We start from the raw sequence: 18,973 nt of genomic DNA on the forward strand, positions 1-18,973 counted from the left end.
CCCATAGAACGTCGTTGGCTCGCTGAGCCCCAGTAGGTACACAATGCAACTTAGCAGTATATGGTGTCCCCAGTGACAGCCTTGTACCCCTTTCTCATCTAGGCTACCATAATGCGCTAGCGTTAAATCCATATAATCCACAGCCGCCCCCTCCCTATCACCCATAGTCTGACCACCGTAACCTCTCCAACCGTACGATTACCTTTTGGCCAAATGGCACCCACCATCCTCTTCGTCCCGGGTTTCTGGGAGGGGCCCAGAGTCTTCACTCCCGTATGCGATCTCCTGCAGGCTGATGGTTTCAAGACGGAAATTTGCACATTACCCAGCACGGGCAGCACCTCGCCCGGAAACCCGGCTATGACCGATGATATAGCCGCCGTGCGCGACCATCTGACGAGCATCGTGCACCGCGGAGAAGAGGTCATTCTCGTATTGCATTCGGCCGGTGGGTTTTTAGGCAGCGCTGCCATGGAAGGCCTGAGCAAGTCGGCTGTCGGACAAGGGGGAGTCGTTAAGATTGTCTTCTTGGCTGCGGCGGTTTTCCCGGAAGGTCATGAACACGAGGATTTGCCATTTGCTGTTGTTGAGGTTGGTTATCCCGCCTATTTATGTTCTCGTCCCCTATTGTGAAGATATCTGGTTGACGTGTGGTTTGACAGGGAGGTGCGATGTACTGCGTCAATCCTGAGGTGCTGCTTCTCAACGACATTACTGAGCCAGAGAAGACAAAGTGGCTGGCTATGCTTGCCCCTCAGCCGGCTGATGATTGGAATGGCAGGGTGCCCTACGCTGGGTGGAGGGATGTGCCCAGCGTGTACCTTGTCTGTGAGGGTGATAATGCTCTTCCAGCGGACCTCCAAGAGCAACTAGCTAATCTGGCGGGGAGCCAGATCGAGCGGTGCAGTGCTGGCCACATGCCTCAGCTCAGTCAGCCATCGCGGGTGGCAGAGGTTATACGTGCAGCAGCAGCAATCATTTGATGGGAGCGAAAATTAGAACATGAGTGTGATCAAGAATAAGATACATCGAGCAAGATTGAGGTGATGAGGCACTGTATGTCTGAAGCGCAAAATGATGTGGAAAAGAAAGAAATGGTATATGATGTGAACATTAATGAGCAAGTTGGATAGTAGTGTACAGTTATTCAGAATCATCCGACTCAATCCCTCGGCCATTGATGGCGAGTAGCTGGACATCACTGCACGACTGTGAGTCAAGAAAAGCCTTGGTTTGGGGTAAGAACTTACAAAACGAGGGTCGAATTGCCTGGAATAAACGGAGGAGCTCCCCTGGCAAACAAATCAGCGCAAATTTCAAATGATGGCCCATAGAATAAAACTCACCTCTCGCCATATCCAAAGTGACTGTCATACATATGGAATGGTTAGTAGTGGACATGTTGAAAGGAGATAGCCATGGTGAATAAGACATACGGGCCGAATGTAAGATAGGCTCTTTCACCCAGACTCATCCCCAAAATACCAACATCCCACCCTAAAACTGATCAGCCTAACATTCTGCAGGGGTTGCTGCACTGACGCACCTTTGATCACCTGGCCGACGCCGACCTTGAAAGTAAAAGGAAATCCCCGTTTAATACTGCTGTCGAATCTATAGTGAGACCAATATCAGTATGAAGAACAGCCCAGGCCATGCAAGTAATGGTAAAACAAACGGCAAGCCGTGTCTCCCTGATTGTTAGGAACATACCGACGCCCTCGGTTCCTTGACCGTGCCGGGTCGTAAAGATAGCCGTGGTAATGCACTGTTACCATGTCACCCGGCTTGGGATAATCCACGCCATTGCCCGGGCGCAAAATGTCCTTGATGAAATCGATAAACCCCATATTTTTTGGTCAGGTAATCTGGTAAACTCCAGATGGATTGTGGGGAAACAATGGGGTTGTGAACGGGGCACGTCTCCCTGCCAGCAGGTCACATGACCAGTTGAGATTGTGCCGGAACGGAAAAAGTTGATTTGAGCCCTGCAGAAGAAGCTGGGTGGAAGGCATGTCTGCTTCACTGCGGTAGGATAGATAAAGTCTGTGGAATGAAATCATACTAGATAGAATAACACAACAGAGCACCTGTTTCAGCTAAGTTTGATACTGATTTCCTTTGATTTTGACTACAAAATAGTAGTTGTAGCATATCAGTGCCTGAGGTATCCATACATTCACAGACAGCTGTGAATCCCCGGTACGGAGTACACTGGAGACAGTGAGTGTATTCACGGCTTCTCACTAGTTGCCCTGAAACGCGTCCCGTCTTTCACCGAGCCAATCATTCACGCTACTGTAGCATAATGAGGGTTTTTTGCTATTGGATAAAAATATAACGAGGTTGCACAGCAATTCAATCAAAAGACGGCGCATCCTCCGCTAAATCTCGAGGAGGGAGTTAACCGTTGTTATCCCATTTCCCTGACTGGAATTCGCCACAGAATACAACTGCACTGTCTATTATCATGCATGAAATGTTATTGCCATTCATCGCATTGCGCTTAGAACCAATGGGCAGGGCTCAACGGGCTTGTCACTGTCATGCCGCTAGCGAAAGTCTCCCTTTTATATCCCGATTCCCTCTCCAGGGACCAAGATGTTTCCTGTCTCCTGCAGTATCGGTAGCAAGACACTATACTATCGCATCAAGACATTATCAGAGCAAGTGTTCACTGCAGCAAAGCAGCTCTGAGCAGACAATATGCCTGCCTCACGCCCCAAGCGACAGGACAGACCCAAGCACTCTGAGCTTGATACGAAACGACATGCAATACGCGCCGGCATGGAACGTGGAGAAAGCAACGTCGAAGAGACAAACGAATCAGAGAGGGAGACATGGGCCAAGACAAATAGACATCTGCTGAATCAAGTGTCCGGTATCAGCGAAGAAAGTCTGATTGATGAAGTTGATGAAGGCCGGGCTGGACGGTACTCATGTCCGCCACTTATGTCGGCAGATTCGGAGGCCTTTCTAAGCCCCGAAGAGACCACCGCCATGCCTCGTCCCGCCTTCTACAGACAAGTATTGAGTAGGCCTAGCCTCGTCATGCGGCCAATGTATCCATTGACGCCAGACGACAGCCCCGAGGACGAATTGAATCCTAAAGCACACAATGCTTCGAAACAACTCCACCAGTCTTTGGAACAATTTACCACCGGCACTACCAGCTCAAGTTCCGACCCTGCGAGCTCCACGATATCCAACTCACAGGGGCACATCAAGAGGTGTGCACGGCATCAGAGACGTTCGACTCCGTACTCTCGGCCTAGCCGTGCCCCCCGACCGAGCCGTATTCATTCGCCGAATGCGTGGCTCGGTCGGATGCAGGCTTGCTTGAGCGAGGTTGACATGGAGGTTATCGATCAGCAAACGGACCTTGTTGGGCTCCGTAATTACGACCTGAGCCATGTCATTGTCAGCCACCGAGAGTACCCCTTCAGGGAGATCAACTTTATTATGCTCGTATGGAAAGATGTTACGGGCCCACTAGACGTCGATTGGCCTGCTTTGCAGGTTCCCCTTAAGAATCGCTTGGCAGCATCGTACCACGAACAGAATGACCATGGAAGCCGAAGGGCCCTCTACGGTGGGATCGTAGTGGGCCAGTTGGCTCAATTTTATGTCTTCGTGGGAGAGGGTCCGGCGCAGTTGAATCTGTCCATTTTCGGGGACAACCAACTGACGCTCAACCTCGAGCACGACCAAGAACATATAGACGGCCATCTATCCTGGATAAATAGCGAATTTCCGCCCGAAGTGTACGAGGAAATCGAGAACGATCCCAGCATACAGGCAGCTGCCTGTTGCATCGAGGAAATTCTTGGGTCCGTTAGCTCGTCTTCAACTGTGTTCGACCCACTGCCCGAGTCTGAAATCGCGCCGATAACCGACTTATCCAGCACGTCAGCACCATTGCCTCAGCCCGAGTTCGTGCCGGAAGAGCTGTCATCAACAATTCTCGACGCCGAGAACTCCTTCGAAGACTTCCTTCGGGAAGTAACATGGCAAGTCGAGGAACCCGAGAGTGGTCAAGACGAGAAGGACCAAGACGAAAATGATGACGAAAGCGTTGGAATTGAAGAAAGCAATATAGATGATGTAGCCGACATCATTGATGAGGACACACTGGTCAAAAAAGCCCTGAAGTACGTGGGTGAAGGAGCACTCGACACAGTAGTCGGGTCCGTATGTCTAACAGACGAACTGAACTTTGAAACCGACGACGAGCAGGGACGTTATATCAAGAACGAGCTCTGCTGAAGTGGTTGGAGGTTCTCATGGCCACCACTTGAACCACGGCATATGGCTTCAAAAAGTCCACGATCTTGTACTGCAAAATTTCGAGAAAATATTGTTGAAGATAGGTTGAAAATATGACTGTTGCTTACCATTTAGAAAACCGGATGCCTTCGTAGTACGATTCAACTAAGCAGACCTTTGGAGTGAAAGGTAAGGTAAGAAGAGTACACTGTCAGCTGGGGCTTATGAAGAGTTGAAATAAGGTTTCTAGGTTGCGCTCGAACCCATGCATTGACAGGCTGCTACGTAAGATTCATGGGTTATGTATGTTATAATGTGAATGACTGCTGGAGCTTCTGACTGATCATTGGTCCACAGAGCCAATTAAAGTGAAAGAAAGGTACACAGGACGATTGCTAAAGCATGCGGTCACTAGTTGGAGGCCACATGACACCGAGCCAGATCATTTTTGACCACAGTCCTCGTACATTAGCTCCTCTTGTGTGCCTGTCCATGTAGACCATGTGAAATTGGCCTCCCTACTCAGATTCAGAATTTCCTGGGTAGTGTTGAGAAATAGTATGGTTAAGATTTCCGATGCATTCCATCCCTTCCCATTGAAGTGCTGGCTATACAGGTGCTTCGCCGCTCAAATAGTATATAGCAGTTTGTAACCCCATAAGAGCCACATTAGGCTGCGAGTTTCCCTTTGATGAACATGATCATCGCATCCGTATACAATTTGCTGGTCGGCACAGAATGACCACCCGGGTGAATGAGCACTTTCTCTTTCTCAGCACCTGTGGTCGCATCAATCAGAGTGCGGCTTCTTTTGTAGTACACAACATCATCAAACTGCCCATTCATATGAAGCATTGGCCCTGAAATTTTGGGGGAATAGAAGGCTTTGTATCGAAGGTTCAATCCAGCGAAACCACAGCAGCTGATCGAGAACTTGATAGGCTCGACTCCATCAAATGACTTAGGGAACGGAATACCTCCACTCTCGACTTCGGCTTTTTCGAAGACACTCTTCCTGCCTGGTTCAAGCAGGCTCGTGATGAGCCCAGTCAAAAACCCTCCTTGGGAAAATCCAATCACCCCGGCAAAGGGACCCTGAGTGCGCATGATATTACCAAGCTTTTCCAGTGCATCGGGCAAGCCTGGAAATTCATCGTCATCGCTGACCTTGTAGAACCATCCATAACCTGGGTCGGTTCCCGGTATATAGTGTTCCCAGTCGGTGGGCTTAAGTCTCAAGGTGCCATCAGGGTACACAAGCTCTACACCATCCGGGTAATCCGGATGAAATCCAGGGGCAGGCGCTGCTGGAAAGGCTTCGATAAGGGCCTTCTCCAGGTCAAGTACTTCTTCGCGGAAAAACTCTCCACTCTCAGTATAACCTGTCGAGAGTATTTATGGTCAGTGGTGATAATGGCATCCGTGCTTAGAGTCAGGATAGTACCATGGATCATAAGAATCTTGAGCTTGGAGGTCGTTTTTCTTGTCATCGTAGCGAATGTTTGAGGAGCTCTAGATTCAATTGAAGATGTATGAAATGTTATTATTTTTTCTGAGGGGTTATGTTGATGAGGTGGTTGACATCGTGGTATTCGGCTTCTTATACATGACTAGATGCGGGGTACTTGCATGATAGGTGCACGCACGTCAACTGACTTCTTGGAAATTGCCCAATGGCACTGACTAGATTGATATGTGCCCTAGCGACATAGAATGTGCTCCTGTAATTAGATCCATACCAAAGCGGTCACAACGTGCAATAGATCAGTAGGTGCTCTATATCTATATCTTTTTTTGTCTTGAAGACGGTTGATAATAATCAGTACTTTCCATACTCTACCAAGAACATTTCGAACTTAATCAGAACCCCAAGGAACGGAAACGGTCATTGTAGCCAAGTTCAAATATAAGGCTGTCTAGAACTGACATTTCGTGTTAGTAGTCGCATGTATTACGATCCGCTATGGTCAGGGTAAAGGATTGGGCGCTTATCTTAGATGACGCAATACGTAGTCCACCTGGCAGATAACTAAGCGGCTTGCAGGGCTATGAACTAATTAGTGCTATATCGCTCCGAAATTGGGTTGCTGCAGCTTAGCGACAGCATGCAACTTATGGATAAGAAGCGTGAGAACCGCTTTGATGTGACTGATAAAAGCACAACTGTGTCCATACTTTGAGTGAGCAAATCCAAGCGTAGTCAAACATTGTACACAACCTGAGGAGCATAGGAAGATGGATGCTTTCTTTTCCCCAAATCAATCGATCCTTTAGGAGACGGTGCAATCAATACTCCTTATCAATTGTCCTTTATCGAAAGCTAGAACTATTGTATTCCATCCAATCACTTGATGCGTACTGATAACGCTTTCACGCAAATTACGACCCACATTGATAGACCAAGTCAGACTTCAGCCCTATCTTGCTCTGGCCTCTCCATGTGGATCACCCTATGTATTGCCCCTTTGGAATTCGCTCGCAAACGCAAGAGACATGGTAAATTAAATAAGATCAAGGCCTTTCTAACATTCAACCACCTGCACTCCCTTCTGTCGCAAATGATTAAATGCAATCGATTAGAGCTCGCATAGTAATGGCCAATAGAGATCATGTTATCGCTTCGAGTCATGTGTACAGGTGTAGCAAATTGTCTGGCATTTTGCAAATGAAATTATAAATTTGCGTCAAATGAACAGAAGGCATTGCACGAGAATAGCTCGTTACTTCCATTTATTTCCTCCCTTGTGGGAGAACCCGAGCATCGGGTCCCCATCCAATCCATACAACACATGAGGCACATGCTCGACCCATGCCATACAGACCGCGGGCGGGCGAGCTGAATTTCCCGTGTCCAAGAACAATCAACCGACCTGGCCGTATTTCGATTTTGTCCCGCATTGTTCCTCCAATTGTTCCTCCGGTTTGGCGACGCAGATCTCTGTGACCAGAAGCAAGTCTGTTTCGGACAACGCCGGCGGAGGATAATTAGGGGTTTTGAAGTGTGTAAAGCTCGGAAAATTCCGTTTTGTAATTATCCAGCACTGTCCGGGTGAGTTAGAAACCCGTTTCAATTAGTGACCCTAGCCGGTCATTGAGTGGTGGGATTAATGCGGCGGGATGGATGTATGATAATGCCTCCTCACGGCCCAAGCCGGCTCAAGGCGGCTGTCGTTTTACATTGGCCGTGTTGGAATTTCTTCTGGAGGGAGTTCGAAAGGCCAGTTTGCGGGCGATCTCCTTGTGGCCTTCATGTAAGTTGTACAAGGATCTACGCGAAAGCGTCGATTCTCTTCTGAGGGAGCCGACAGGGCACTCTTCGGATGTGCTTCGCTTAACCACCTGACCGTCTGTCAGGGAGGATGCATACTCCAGTAATGATGCGTACAACATGCGACTGAATGTACGGAAAGGGTTATTCCATTGTCGAGTGAATCAGACATCCAGAGAGATGCAATCTTGGAAAAGACAATCGAGATTATGGTCTTTCCCATGGAAATGAAGGCTTGTAATCGACTGGCTGTTGTATCCAGTAAGCTTGGGTGTTCCACCTTCATCATCCACTGGCAGAGTGACAGCAAAAACATCCCGGCCGAGTGCCCTCTGTTGATTGATAATCTTGACCACATTGAAGGTCTGATAGATAGGAAACGCCCCCTCTTCGGTTGGTTGCAGATGGATGAGCGTCTGTAACCAGTCTTGGATCTCCAATCCGACTGATAGACTTTGGCATCGGAGAATACCCGCCAAGAGTAAGCCCGAGAACCCAATAGTGTAGCTATTTCTGGTAATGGACGTTTGCATATCGCTCCACTGTGCAATCCGGACTAATGTCTGAACCCAATATTCCTCTTCATTATATTTCGGTCCGTGAAGGGCGGATTCGCGGTCATAAAGCAGTCGCAGAACACCCGTGCACTGCATGGCTCGTGCAACTACGTAGTATGCATAATTCAGCGCGGCATCGTGGGACTGGAAGCGGATTGTAGTGCTGTCTGTGTCGTTGAGCTCGTAAATTGGCTGCTCGGATGGCGGAAGTTGCAACACCCACGCATCCAGCTTTGCCGCTTCTCGGTGCAATAGAGTAGTGCAATATGCATAGCATTCGTCGAAGTCGGAACCACTAACGTCGTCTGACCGAAAATTCCGAAACTGCTGCAGTGCGGCACTGAAGTTCAATCGGTGTGATTCACACATGATGCTAAGGACTTTCACACGCCGCTCATGTAGTGTCTGGGGTACGTCTAACAGAGAGGCTGGTAAGGGTATCGATGGAAGATGCTGACAAACTTCTAGGGAACTGAAATAGGCTCGAGCCCACCATACAACATAGCGGATTTGCATCCACGAAGCAAGCAGCGACTTGGTGGCTGCGTCTCTGACGTCTTCATGCCATTCAAGAAGATTCATCATCCCCCGGACGTGAGTGTAAAAGCCCTGGAAATTGCCCATGGCTTGCTCCAGATGAGCGAACAGAACAAGAACAGTTAATATTGTGACTGAGTTCCGTTGGTAGTCTTGTGGTTGCATGATGGCCAACTTCTGGATTGCGGATGAGTAGTATAGATGACTCCGTGTCTGGTGGATGAGACTAGGACTCATTGAACACATCGTGCCGGCCGAGGGTGTTCTGCGCTCAGCATGAAGGCGCCCGATATTGCACGCGGATAGGGCCAAAAGGGCGTCGTTGAGGATGGGATGGTCAGTGGCCAATGAAGTGGCAAACTGGAATATCGGGTGCAAGGCTGGTAAGCAAGATCCTTCCCAGTAGGTGGTATAGAAGACATCGCGGTCCGTCATTTGCAATGACTGGATAATGCTATGGCTTCCGATGGAGGGGACATATTCTGCAGCTCGGACAGCCAATGTCTGGTCTTCAGTCGGTATTGGGCTTGTCTCCTGTATTGGTCTTGTCTCTTCTGACGATACACTGGATGTTGTTGCGGATGTTAGTTGCTTTGGTGATGGTTTTGGATCATCGACTGTCGCGACTTGAAATTTGAAAGCTGGTCTAGCATATTCACAGATCTTTCCAAGTCGTGCGCAGGTCCCGCATGTGGGCTTTCGCTCATCACACTTGGTTCTGCGGCTGCGGCAACTCCGACAGCCATTGCGGGAGCGGATGATGTTTGTCTTTTTGGGTCTGGGTGGCGCAGGCTTGTACATGTGATAAAATTAGGATGAGGGAGACGTATTAACTTCCATTAATTCGACCTCTGATGTCTGTAGTAGCAGAAACCCATCCAGTCTGTCGGATGGGAGCCGAATCAATGGTGGGGGTTGAGTCACTATTGATGTGATGCACGTGACTTGTGCAACCAGTCAAATGTTCACACGCTAAACCGGATCAAGAAATGCTTTATCGCCGATCTATTCGGGGCAGAGTAAATAGCATATATCCTTTTATGCTATTCTATTCTATCGACGAAGACTTTAGTGCCTTCTTCCTATCAATCAACTCTCCCCGTTCCTGCACTAAAGCTGAAATAGCCTTCCCAGTCTCTCCTCCCATGGCTGCGAAACCCTTAACCACGCCGTCCCGGTCGCCGGGCTTCATCTCCTGACTCATCTTGTACTTGCCCTCGATCTTGGTTATCTCGATCTTGATTCCTACCACATTCCTCTGCATCAGCTCAATGTATCGCTCAGGAGCGTCGGCAACCTTCCACGGCTGCGGTCGGTCCCCTCCGGTGAATCCCATGATTCGTCGCTCGCATTGCTCTGACAGATCGTGCATTTGTTTCGATAGGAAGGCGCCCGCCTCGGGGGTCCTGGAATCATAAAATAGGGAGAGCTTCCCGTAGACTTGAACGGCAGAGTAGTTCCACGTCGGGACAACCTTGCCGGTGTCGGGCTTTGTCTCAGTGTAGAATTTGGGGGTCACATAGTGATCATGGCGTCCGTTGAATACCACCAAGACATCGCGCTCGAGCGGAAGGATGCTCGGTGGTGCTCCGCTGGCAAGCTCGAGCATGGATTTGGCTTGGGGATTCTGCTTGGCGATATGGGCACGTAGTTGCGGATTGGACGACGGGTTTTCGTCGGTCTTGGGGTGGTCTAGCACGAAGGGGACGTGGGTGCATTGGAGAAAGTCTTGGGCGGAGGAGTCAATGCCCGTAATGAGCATACCCAGAGGGTTCTCCTTGATGAATTGGAGGAGCACCTCCTCATCAGATTCGGCATGTGCACTGGCAAAGAACATGGTTTGATGGACTGGAGGAAGAGTATACTGTGTTGATTGTTGGAAGACTGAAGGCAGAGTATTGGGGAGGAATAGATCAACTTTATACTAATGTGATGCCTGCGTGATTTGCTTTGCCACTGGCAGTTCTGGAGCATCCAGGATTCTCGCCTTATCTGTCCCAAGCATAATAATACAAAGGATGTGATTTGACCAGCTATTTTGACTATAGTCCTATGCCTCTTTCCATGTCAAATCTCCGCTCGGCATCGTTTTCGCGCACCCGATCGGGTAATTTACGGGTCCAGATCCACTTTCGGCCAGAGTTTCGATCGCTCTCGGTAACCCGGTTGGGGTAACAGTTGCCTCTGCCCCTGTCAGTCACGGCTCGGTATTTCGTGGCGGCCTGTATTTCTGGTGACCCAATCAGCTCTGCGAAGGAGATCTTACTATAACAGGTGTGCGGGTGCGATGTACTGTCTCTCTGGAGAGCAAAGACTGTTGTTCGGGTACGGCGTAGACGACAGCCAGTAGATCATAGAGTATAAGTATCCGCCAGTTTTCGCTAGCATAGACAAGGACTAGCATCCTGGAAAGCTTATATTGTCCATGCAGTGTAGCAGGAACTACCAGAGCATCCAGCACAATGGCCAACCAATCGCCACTACGCATCGCAGTCCTCATCAACACACCTCCTGGTAATGAGTTCTGGAACGATGTCCGCGGGTCTTATCAAGATGCCTTTGATGTTATTGCACCAAACGCCAAAGTCGATATGTACGATCCCGTGTTTGAAGGAAGTTTCCCCGATCCTCAAGAGTATGACTTGATCGTCTTGAGTGGAGGGAAAGCCGATGCCTCATCCTCGGAGCCCTGGGTCCTTGGTGTTTTAGACTTCCTCCGTAGGACTGCGCGGGAGTCACCAAAGACTAAGATCCTGGGTATCTGCTGGGGCCACCAAGCTATATCAAGAGCATTTGGCGGAGAAGTACGAGCAGTGCCTACGGGACCCATTGTATGTGTTGCAGCCCGCCGAGCTCATCATCACCCACAAAATGACTTATCTTCTATGATAGGCCGGCCTTGAAGATGTGAAGTTGACCGAAGCTGGAATGAAGTTTTTCTCTACCCGATCCGGTGTTAAGACCTACGTGCGTTGTTTGATGGCTGCCCTTTGGTTGTTCGCCCTGCTGATGATTCTCCCCAGAGGTTACCGGAGTTTCATGTACGAGAGGTGGCCCGTGCTCCGTTCTGGAGCAAACGAATCTAGTTCTAAGCAGAGAAGAAGAAGAAGACCTCAAGTAAAACAAATAATTAATTCTCTCTTTTCTAGAGCTATCTAACAGAGACAGTAGAAGCATCTTCATTACCTCCTAATCAGGAAGGTACACTACAAACTGCCGCTTCACATAAGCTATTATCCTCAACAGATAATAATAATAATAAGCATCTAAATATAAATAAAAAAACATAACAAGTAAAAGATATCATAAGCAAGTAACAAAGCATAAACAAGTAGAAAAGCATATAAAACATATATAATAAATAAGAAAGCATATAAGACATATATATATAAGAAAAATCAAGAGACTTTATATCATAGAAAACATAAATAGAGTATACAGAGAACACGCGGGCCTAAATAATAAAAATAAAAATTTAATTCTATTTAACAGTGTATAAGATATCTTAAATAACTTTTTTACTAATAATATTATCCAGATATAATATTATAGCTTTTCTGACTACTTCTTCTATAATTAAAAATAAATTTAGATCTCAAAACTTGTCCCTGAAATATACTAGATAAATAGTAAAATTATTTATTTACTATTATATATTTATTATATTCTAAATCATTTTAAAGACAGGGCAGGTCCAGGTAATATTCATATTATTTATAATTACTAAAAATTAAAATTAATTATCTTAAAAAAATCTATAACCAGCTTATAAAAATTATATAAAGTCTTATTAACTATAAAAATTATTTTATATTTCAAGTCAGCCAGTATAATACCAACCAGAAAATTAATAATTATAGAATATTTTATCTTAATAAAAAAATTTATAATTATATTTAAAATATAGAAATAGCTTTACTTAACTTAATTAATATTATAAATATTTATTAGTTACTCAGTAAGAGTATTAACACTAATTATAACTATTTTATATATAATTATTTATTCCATAGAATATTTATAATTAATAATCTAATTCTTATTTTTATATATAAGATTTCTATCCAGTACATAGTAATTATTAATAATAGAAAAATAATAAATATTTTTCTTCTTTAACCACACTGTTAGACCTTGTAAGATATAATTAATTTATAATTTTTTTTAATAAAATTAACTGCTTAATACTGGCTATAAATAAAAATAATAATAATATTATTATATAAAATAATATAAACCCATACATCTGTGAGATAAATATATATTAATAATTTAATATTATAATTAAAATTAATATTTATTAATTAGTATACTTACAGCTTCGGCTATTATCTAGTAATAGATAAATCTAATTTTTTTTATTAGATAAAATATTAAAAGCAGATAGTATTCTATTATACTAGACTGGTAGATTATAAAAACTAGTATTAATAGTTTTTATAAGTTTCCTGTCAGTATCAGTTATTTTATAATATAAGATTTTTATTATATTACTTTTACTATTACTGTTAAAAAGATTATTAAAAAATAATATATTACAAGTAAAGAAGATACTGCTTTATTTAAAAATAAAATATGAAATGAAGACTTAGAAAGAAGTTAGAAATAAAAGAGATTAAAAGAATATAGAAAAAAGTATAAAATAATAAGAAAAAGTAAGATTAAGAATTAAAATAAGATAAGAGTTAAAATAAGATAAGAGTTAAAATAAAATAGAGACTCATAGTAAATATATATTAGATCTCAGCAGAATCAACCGGTTAATTAGTAAGTAGAGAAATAAGTAAAAAAGAAATAAATAAAATCAGAAAATAATAAATAAATATAGAAATAAATATAGATACAGCAGCTTTTTATATACAGCAGAATATTTATTACTGTTATTGATTCTTCTAATATATTTTTAATATCTTAAAAATATTCTTTTATATATTATCTAATAATTTCTAGATTTATTTTCTATTCTTCCACCGCAATAGTATCTTATTAATCTTGATTTATAAAATATAATTAATTTTATATTTCTTATGGCTATTAATTATGACTAGTAGAACTAAGATAATATCTAATCTCAGCTAGTTAAAGTTATTTTTATAAATCTATTTAAAATAGATAATATTAATAATTAAATAAATAATTTAATCTTATAATAAATATAATTTATATACTAGTTAATCTACTTATTAAATAATATTAAATAGACCCTGTTTAATAAAAAATAATTTAATTAAATTTAATAATATATATCTAATTTCTGTTTTTCAGATAATCTTCAGCTATATTTTATCTTTAAATTTAATTAATTTATAATATTTATTAAAAATATCAGCTATACAGGCTTATATAAAAAATAAAATATTTAGTATTATCTGGCAGATAGCATTATAATTCTTAATAAAAAATATAACTTAATTATCAGAAAACTTAAATAAATATAATATAAAATACAGTTAGAATCTATACAAGATTTTAAAAGAAAAGATACTAGTTATATCAGATAAAAATATATTAATATTAAATTATATTTTACTTAAGTACTATTTCCAGGATAATTTATATTATCTTATTATAAGATAGTATAGTATAATAATAATTATCTAGTTTATTTTTTCTATCTGGCTGTTTATACTAGAGTAGTATATAATTATTAAATAATATTAGATATATATTATATTCATCAGATTATGCTACTAATTATTTATAAACTTATTATTATAATTAAAAATAATTATAATAGATAAATCTTATTTATAAATAACTCTATTCCAGATAGCTATAATCTAGTATAATATATTTTTATTTTTTTATTTTAACAGTAAATAAATAATATATATAAATTTATCTATAACTATAAATATAATATTAAAATTATTACTCTTAAATAAGCTGACTATAAAATCTATAATAATAATATAAAATAATTAACTGGGAGTCTTTATAGACTGTATTTAATTATAGAATTTATAATTACTATATATACTCTGAGTATATATAAAATATTATAATATATAATATTAAAAGTTTTTTTTAATATATAATATAAAAAACTCTTTACAAAGTAATATATATAATTTATTTATACTGAAATAATTATATCTATTATAATATATAATAAATTATTTTTTATTTAATACATGCGGTACACAAGAGCATGATAAATTATATTATATATTAAAAAGTATATTATTATATAATTTAAAATTATAGTATATCAGTATTTCCAATACATCAGACTTAAGATTAAATTAATTAAAAATCTTTATAAAAATATAATTAGAGATAATATACTTACACAATTTCTATTAAAAGTCAGGATTAAATCTGAGATATTTAATAGTAATATATATATTAATATCTTAAATTAAATAATAGAAAGCCTGTATAATATCTAGAAATAAAAAATTAAAATTATATATATCTAATAAAAAGTAAGACAGCATGTCAGTATTAGAAAATAATTATCTTTTTTAATATAGTATAATTATCTAGTTAAGATAAAATATTAAATATAATATCTAGTAATTCAGACAAGTACTGCATAGTTTATTTATAGACTAGAATATATTAATTAATATAAAATAATTTATTATAATTATAAAAATAATCTTATTTATATATTAAAGTAATTTAATTAGAATCTATATAAAAGCTATATATTTTAATTTTATTATAATATAATTTTATTTTATAAAAAACAAGACTTTTAATAGATATATAATAGAGTATTTAATTTTATTTATATTAATTTAATAAATAATAATTTTAAAGCTCTATTTCTTACTTCTGTCTATATAGAATTTAAATAATTTAAAAAAATTAGAATATATAAATATCAGGGCAGTAATCAGTTAATTCCTTATTATATTTTATATTTATATATTTTGTATAATTAGCTAATATAATATATTATTATTATTAGAAATAAAAATAAATATTTAATTAATAAATATTTTATAAGTACAGCTACTCCTTGACTCTGGATATAATTATAAAATTTTAAATTTATATAATAATTTAGCTATAACTGCAAAGCATTTAATAAAATATTAATAATAATTAAAAAAGATAATATTAGTCTTAAGATTTTTAATAATTAATAAAAATTATATGTGATATACAGCTATAATTTTATTATTTATTATAATTATATTTAGACATGAAATATAATAACTAAGTAATTTAATTAATAAATATATAAAATAATATTTTATAAAAAATAATATTATTTTACTGGTTTAAAAAAGGTCAAGAACTGAATTCAAGTAATTTAAGTATTTATCTAAAGATTAACTATAAATAATAATATTATTAATATATACTAATATAAAGTCCCACAGATAATAATTTAATATAGATTCTATTTTTACTTAAAAAAATCTAGAAAAAGAGATAAGTTCTATAAATATAATAATTAATTGTTTATATTTTTAATATAATATAATAAATATTATCTTCCAGTAGTCTTTATACCTTATAGATTACTAAAAGTAATTCTTAATAATATTTAATAATATAAAAATAATAAAGCTGTCTAGAGCTTCTAATATATTATTTTATTATAATAGTAGATAAGTATTCAGAATTAGATATATATTAATATATTATAAATTAATAATAATACAAGATTTATTATACTGCTAGATAATAAAGATTAATAAAAATATCAGAAAGAACTGATTAAGAAATATTTTTTTAATTTATTTTATTTTTTATAAGGAGTCTAAAATACTGTTTATTATTATATAATTTTTATATATTAAAAAGTACAGATTCTGTTTCAAATCTTTAATATTATATTTATTATAAAATAAAATCATTATTTCTATACTAGTAAAACAGTTAAGCTCTAGTTAAAATAATAAAGAATATTTATTTAATACAGCTCTTATATAGGAAATATATATTTTTTTTTATATAAATAATATATTAGTATCAGCCAGCAAAGTAAGATTAAATTTAAAAATAATTATAAATATTTTAATATTATCAAGATTAATATTATTAAGTATCTTACTAGAATCAGTCTATAAAAAATTATTATTAATATCAGCTTCTAACTTAGTTATAATTTATATAATATATATAACAGTTATTATTATAGTTACTAATCTAGGATTTAATATATACCTTATAAGTTATCCATAATATATCTGAATTTAACTTTTTTTTAAATTCATGTAAAGTAGTATATAATTATTATTTATTAAAAATATATTAGATAAATTATTAAATAAATTAATATCCTGCTTGACCTGCAGGACAGGCTTAAATTATAATAAAATATTATCTAAAATATAATAAAAATATATTATTAATAAAAAATATTTTATATTAGAATTTATTATTATATTCTAATTTATATAAATACCTCTTTTCTTCCTGGAGGTCAGATGTATATTATATATAAATTAAAAAAATATAGAATATATATCTTAGAACTGAATTTATGATTTCAGAAAATTAATAATAATACTATTTATATTATATATATTAATACTAAATAATATATTAATAAATATATACTTAAATATTAGAATATCAGTCTTTAAATATTTATCAGCTAGTAAAATTTTAAAAGAAATAATTCTGTCTATTATAATATCAGATTCTAATATATTAAAAATAATTAATTTATATTAAACAGTAGCAGTTAAAAAATAAATAATAAGATATTTATATAAAATATACATAAAATCAGAACTAATATCTAAATAAATAAGAATATTTCTGCTAGATATAGTTATATAAATAATAAATATCTATAATATTTACTTTATATTTATATAATTTAATATTTATTATTATATAATAAATATAAAAAAAAGTTTAAATATATTTTCAGTATTCTCTATCCTTGAGAAAAATATTAGTTTTCTGTTATAAAAAATATATTAAAATCTAAGTTAGACTTTAATAAATTTACTAGATTAATATCTTTATTAGTATTATTATTTATTTTAATATATTTTTTTATAAAATATATATTTTAATCAGAACACTTTTATTTATTCTTTTTATTATATTTATAATTTTAATAATCACTGCTATAATAACAACAGGATTAAATAAATTTAATATTATAATAATTATAAGATTTTACAGAAATTTTTTTATTTTTATTAATTATATTATCTGCCAGCTCCGAGTATTCATTATAATATTTATATTTATTACTAGTATATTTATATAAATTAAAATAGTCTTTTTTTTTATTAAATAATTATTATTAATATTTTGCGCCAGCTTCTTCTATATATAAATAATATTTAAAATCTTCAAGTATTTTATCTTTATATAGTTAGATAAGATAAGTAAGATTATTATTAAATTTTTTTTATATTTTATTTTTTAGTATTTTTTTATCGGCTGTACCAGCTACTCAGAGAAAAAATATTTTTTAAATTAAATAATTAATAAATAAGAACTTATTAATTTTCTTAAATCTAAATTTCAATTAATATATCTTTTATCTTATCTTAATAACCAGATATCTAAACTTATATTTAATTTTTATATATTATATTTTAATTTTATATATTATCTAGTCCTGGAACTTTTTAAATAACTTAATATATTAAATAAGAATCCAGCCTTTCAAGTAAAATAAAAAAATATTTAATATAAATTATTATTCTTCCTGAGCTACAATAATTTAAATATATTAGATAAAAAACTTAATATTAATTATTTTAGAATTAAATATTATTATATTATCAGACTTAAGCCAATAAATATATTTCTTAATAGAGTAGTAATCATTAGGATTTACTTTATTAATATAATAATTATTAAAATAATAATTATATTTAATATATAATCAGTATTAATTATAATTAGAATATAAAAAATTTATTTATACAGAACAGGTACTAGATATATAAAAAATATCTTAAATTTACTTATTTTTCTATTAGCTATTTTTATAAAAATTATTTCTCAGTATTGACTATTCTTTAATAATATTCCTGAAAAAACTTGAATCTATTTAGTATCTATAATAAAATCTATTATATTTAAAGTCTTATATTAATAGAGGCATCGCGGTTTGTTATTAAATTATTTTTTTATAATATAATTATTTTTATAATATCTATTCTTTATTTTATATTTATTTTTAATAAACTATATAATTTTAATTAAATTATTCAAGTATTTAATTAAAGTCTAATATCTATTACTATAATTTTATAATTTCAGTATTCTATTTATCAGCTTATTAATAATAAATATATTATTATTTATATTTTTTCTCTCTAATATTTAACTTATTAATTTTATATATATTTAAGATATTATACTTATTTAATATACAGCAAGAAGATCTGTGTCTGAAACTTATTATAAT

General features: G+C 36.1%; 7 protein-coding genes across 7 annotated transcripts; 3 read left to right on the plus strand and 4 right to left on the minus strand.

The window, feature by feature from the left end:
• Positions 1-213: 213 nt before the first annotated feature.
• AKAW2_31453S (alpha/beta hydrolase) lies at positions 214-983 on the plus strand (the record flags this gene model as incomplete). The annotated part of the gene is made up of 2 exons (XM_041688080.1): positions 214-591; positions 663-983. The coding sequence occupies 2 exons, from the start codon at positions 214-216 to the stop codon at positions 981-983; spliced, it is 699 nt and encodes a 232-aa protein (XP_041541900.1).
• A 160-nt stretch (positions 984-1,143) lies between these two features.
• FPR1 (FKBP-type peptidyl-prolyl cis-trans isomerase) lies at positions 1,144-1,850 on the minus strand (the record flags this gene model as incomplete). The annotated part of the gene is made up of 6 exons (XM_041688081.1): positions 1,144-1,201; positions 1,251-1,292; positions 1,347-1,367; positions 1,437-1,497; positions 1,547-1,614; positions 1,714-1,850. 6 exons carry the CDS (start codon positions 1,848-1,850, stop codon positions 1,144-1,146), a joined length of 387 nt encoding a protein of 128 aa, XP_041541901.1.
• Positions 1,851-2,706: 856 nt separating this feature from the next.
• On the plus strand, positions 2,707-4,266 carry AKAW2_31455S (uncharacterized protein; the record flags this gene model as incomplete). The annotated part of the gene is made up of 1 exon (XM_041688082.1): positions 2,707-4,266. The coding sequence occupies one exon, from the start codon at positions 2,707-2,709 to the stop codon at positions 4,264-4,266; it is 1,560 nt and encodes a 519-aa protein (XP_041541902.1).
• Positions 4,267-4,935: 669 nt separating this feature from the next.
• On the minus strand, positions 4,936-5,756 carry AKAW2_31456A (alpha/beta hydrolase; the record flags this gene model as incomplete). The annotated part of the gene is made up of 2 exons (XM_041688083.1): positions 4,936-5,648; positions 5,711-5,756. The coding sequence occupies 2 exons, from the start codon at positions 5,754-5,756 to the stop codon at positions 4,936-4,938; spliced, it is 759 nt and encodes a 252-aa protein (XP_041541903.1).
• Positions 5,757-7,698: 1,942 nt separating this feature from the next.
• On the minus strand, positions 7,699-9,063 carry AKAW2_31457A (uncharacterized protein; the record flags this gene model as incomplete). Its single annotated transcript, XM_041688084.1, has 1 exon — positions 7,699-9,063. The coding sequence occupies one exon, from the start codon at positions 9,061-9,063 to the stop codon at positions 7,699-7,701; it is 1,365 nt and encodes a 454-aa protein (XP_041541904.1).
• A 613-nt stretch (positions 9,064-9,676) lies between these two features.
• On the minus strand, positions 9,677-10,465 carry AKAW2_31458A (FMN-binding negative transcriptional regulator; the record flags this gene model as incomplete). Its single annotated transcript, XM_041688085.1, has 1 exon — positions 9,677-10,465. The coding sequence occupies one exon, from the start codon at positions 10,463-10,465 to the stop codon at positions 9,677-9,679; it is 789 nt and encodes a 262-aa protein (XP_041541905.1).
• A 625-nt stretch (positions 10,466-11,090) lies between these two features.
• Positions 11,091-11,714, plus strand: AKAW2_31459S (uncharacterized protein; the record flags this gene model as incomplete). The annotated part of the gene is made up of 3 exons (XM_041688086.1): positions 11,091-11,459; positions 11,521-11,595; positions 11,652-11,714. 3 exons carry the CDS (start codon positions 11,091-11,093, stop codon positions 11,712-11,714), a joined length of 507 nt encoding a protein of 168 aa, XP_041541906.1.
• Between the last annotated feature and the right edge of the window lie 7,259 nt (positions 11,715-18,973).

The sequence above is a fragment of the Aspergillus luchuensis genome, chromosome 3 (genome assembly GCF_016861625.1).
Source record: "Aspergillus luchuensis IFO 4308 DNA, chromosome 3, nearly complete sequence".
Taxonomy (NCBI): Eukaryota; Fungi; Ascomycota; class Eurotiomycetes; order Eurotiales; family Aspergillaceae; genus Aspergillus; species Aspergillus luchuensis.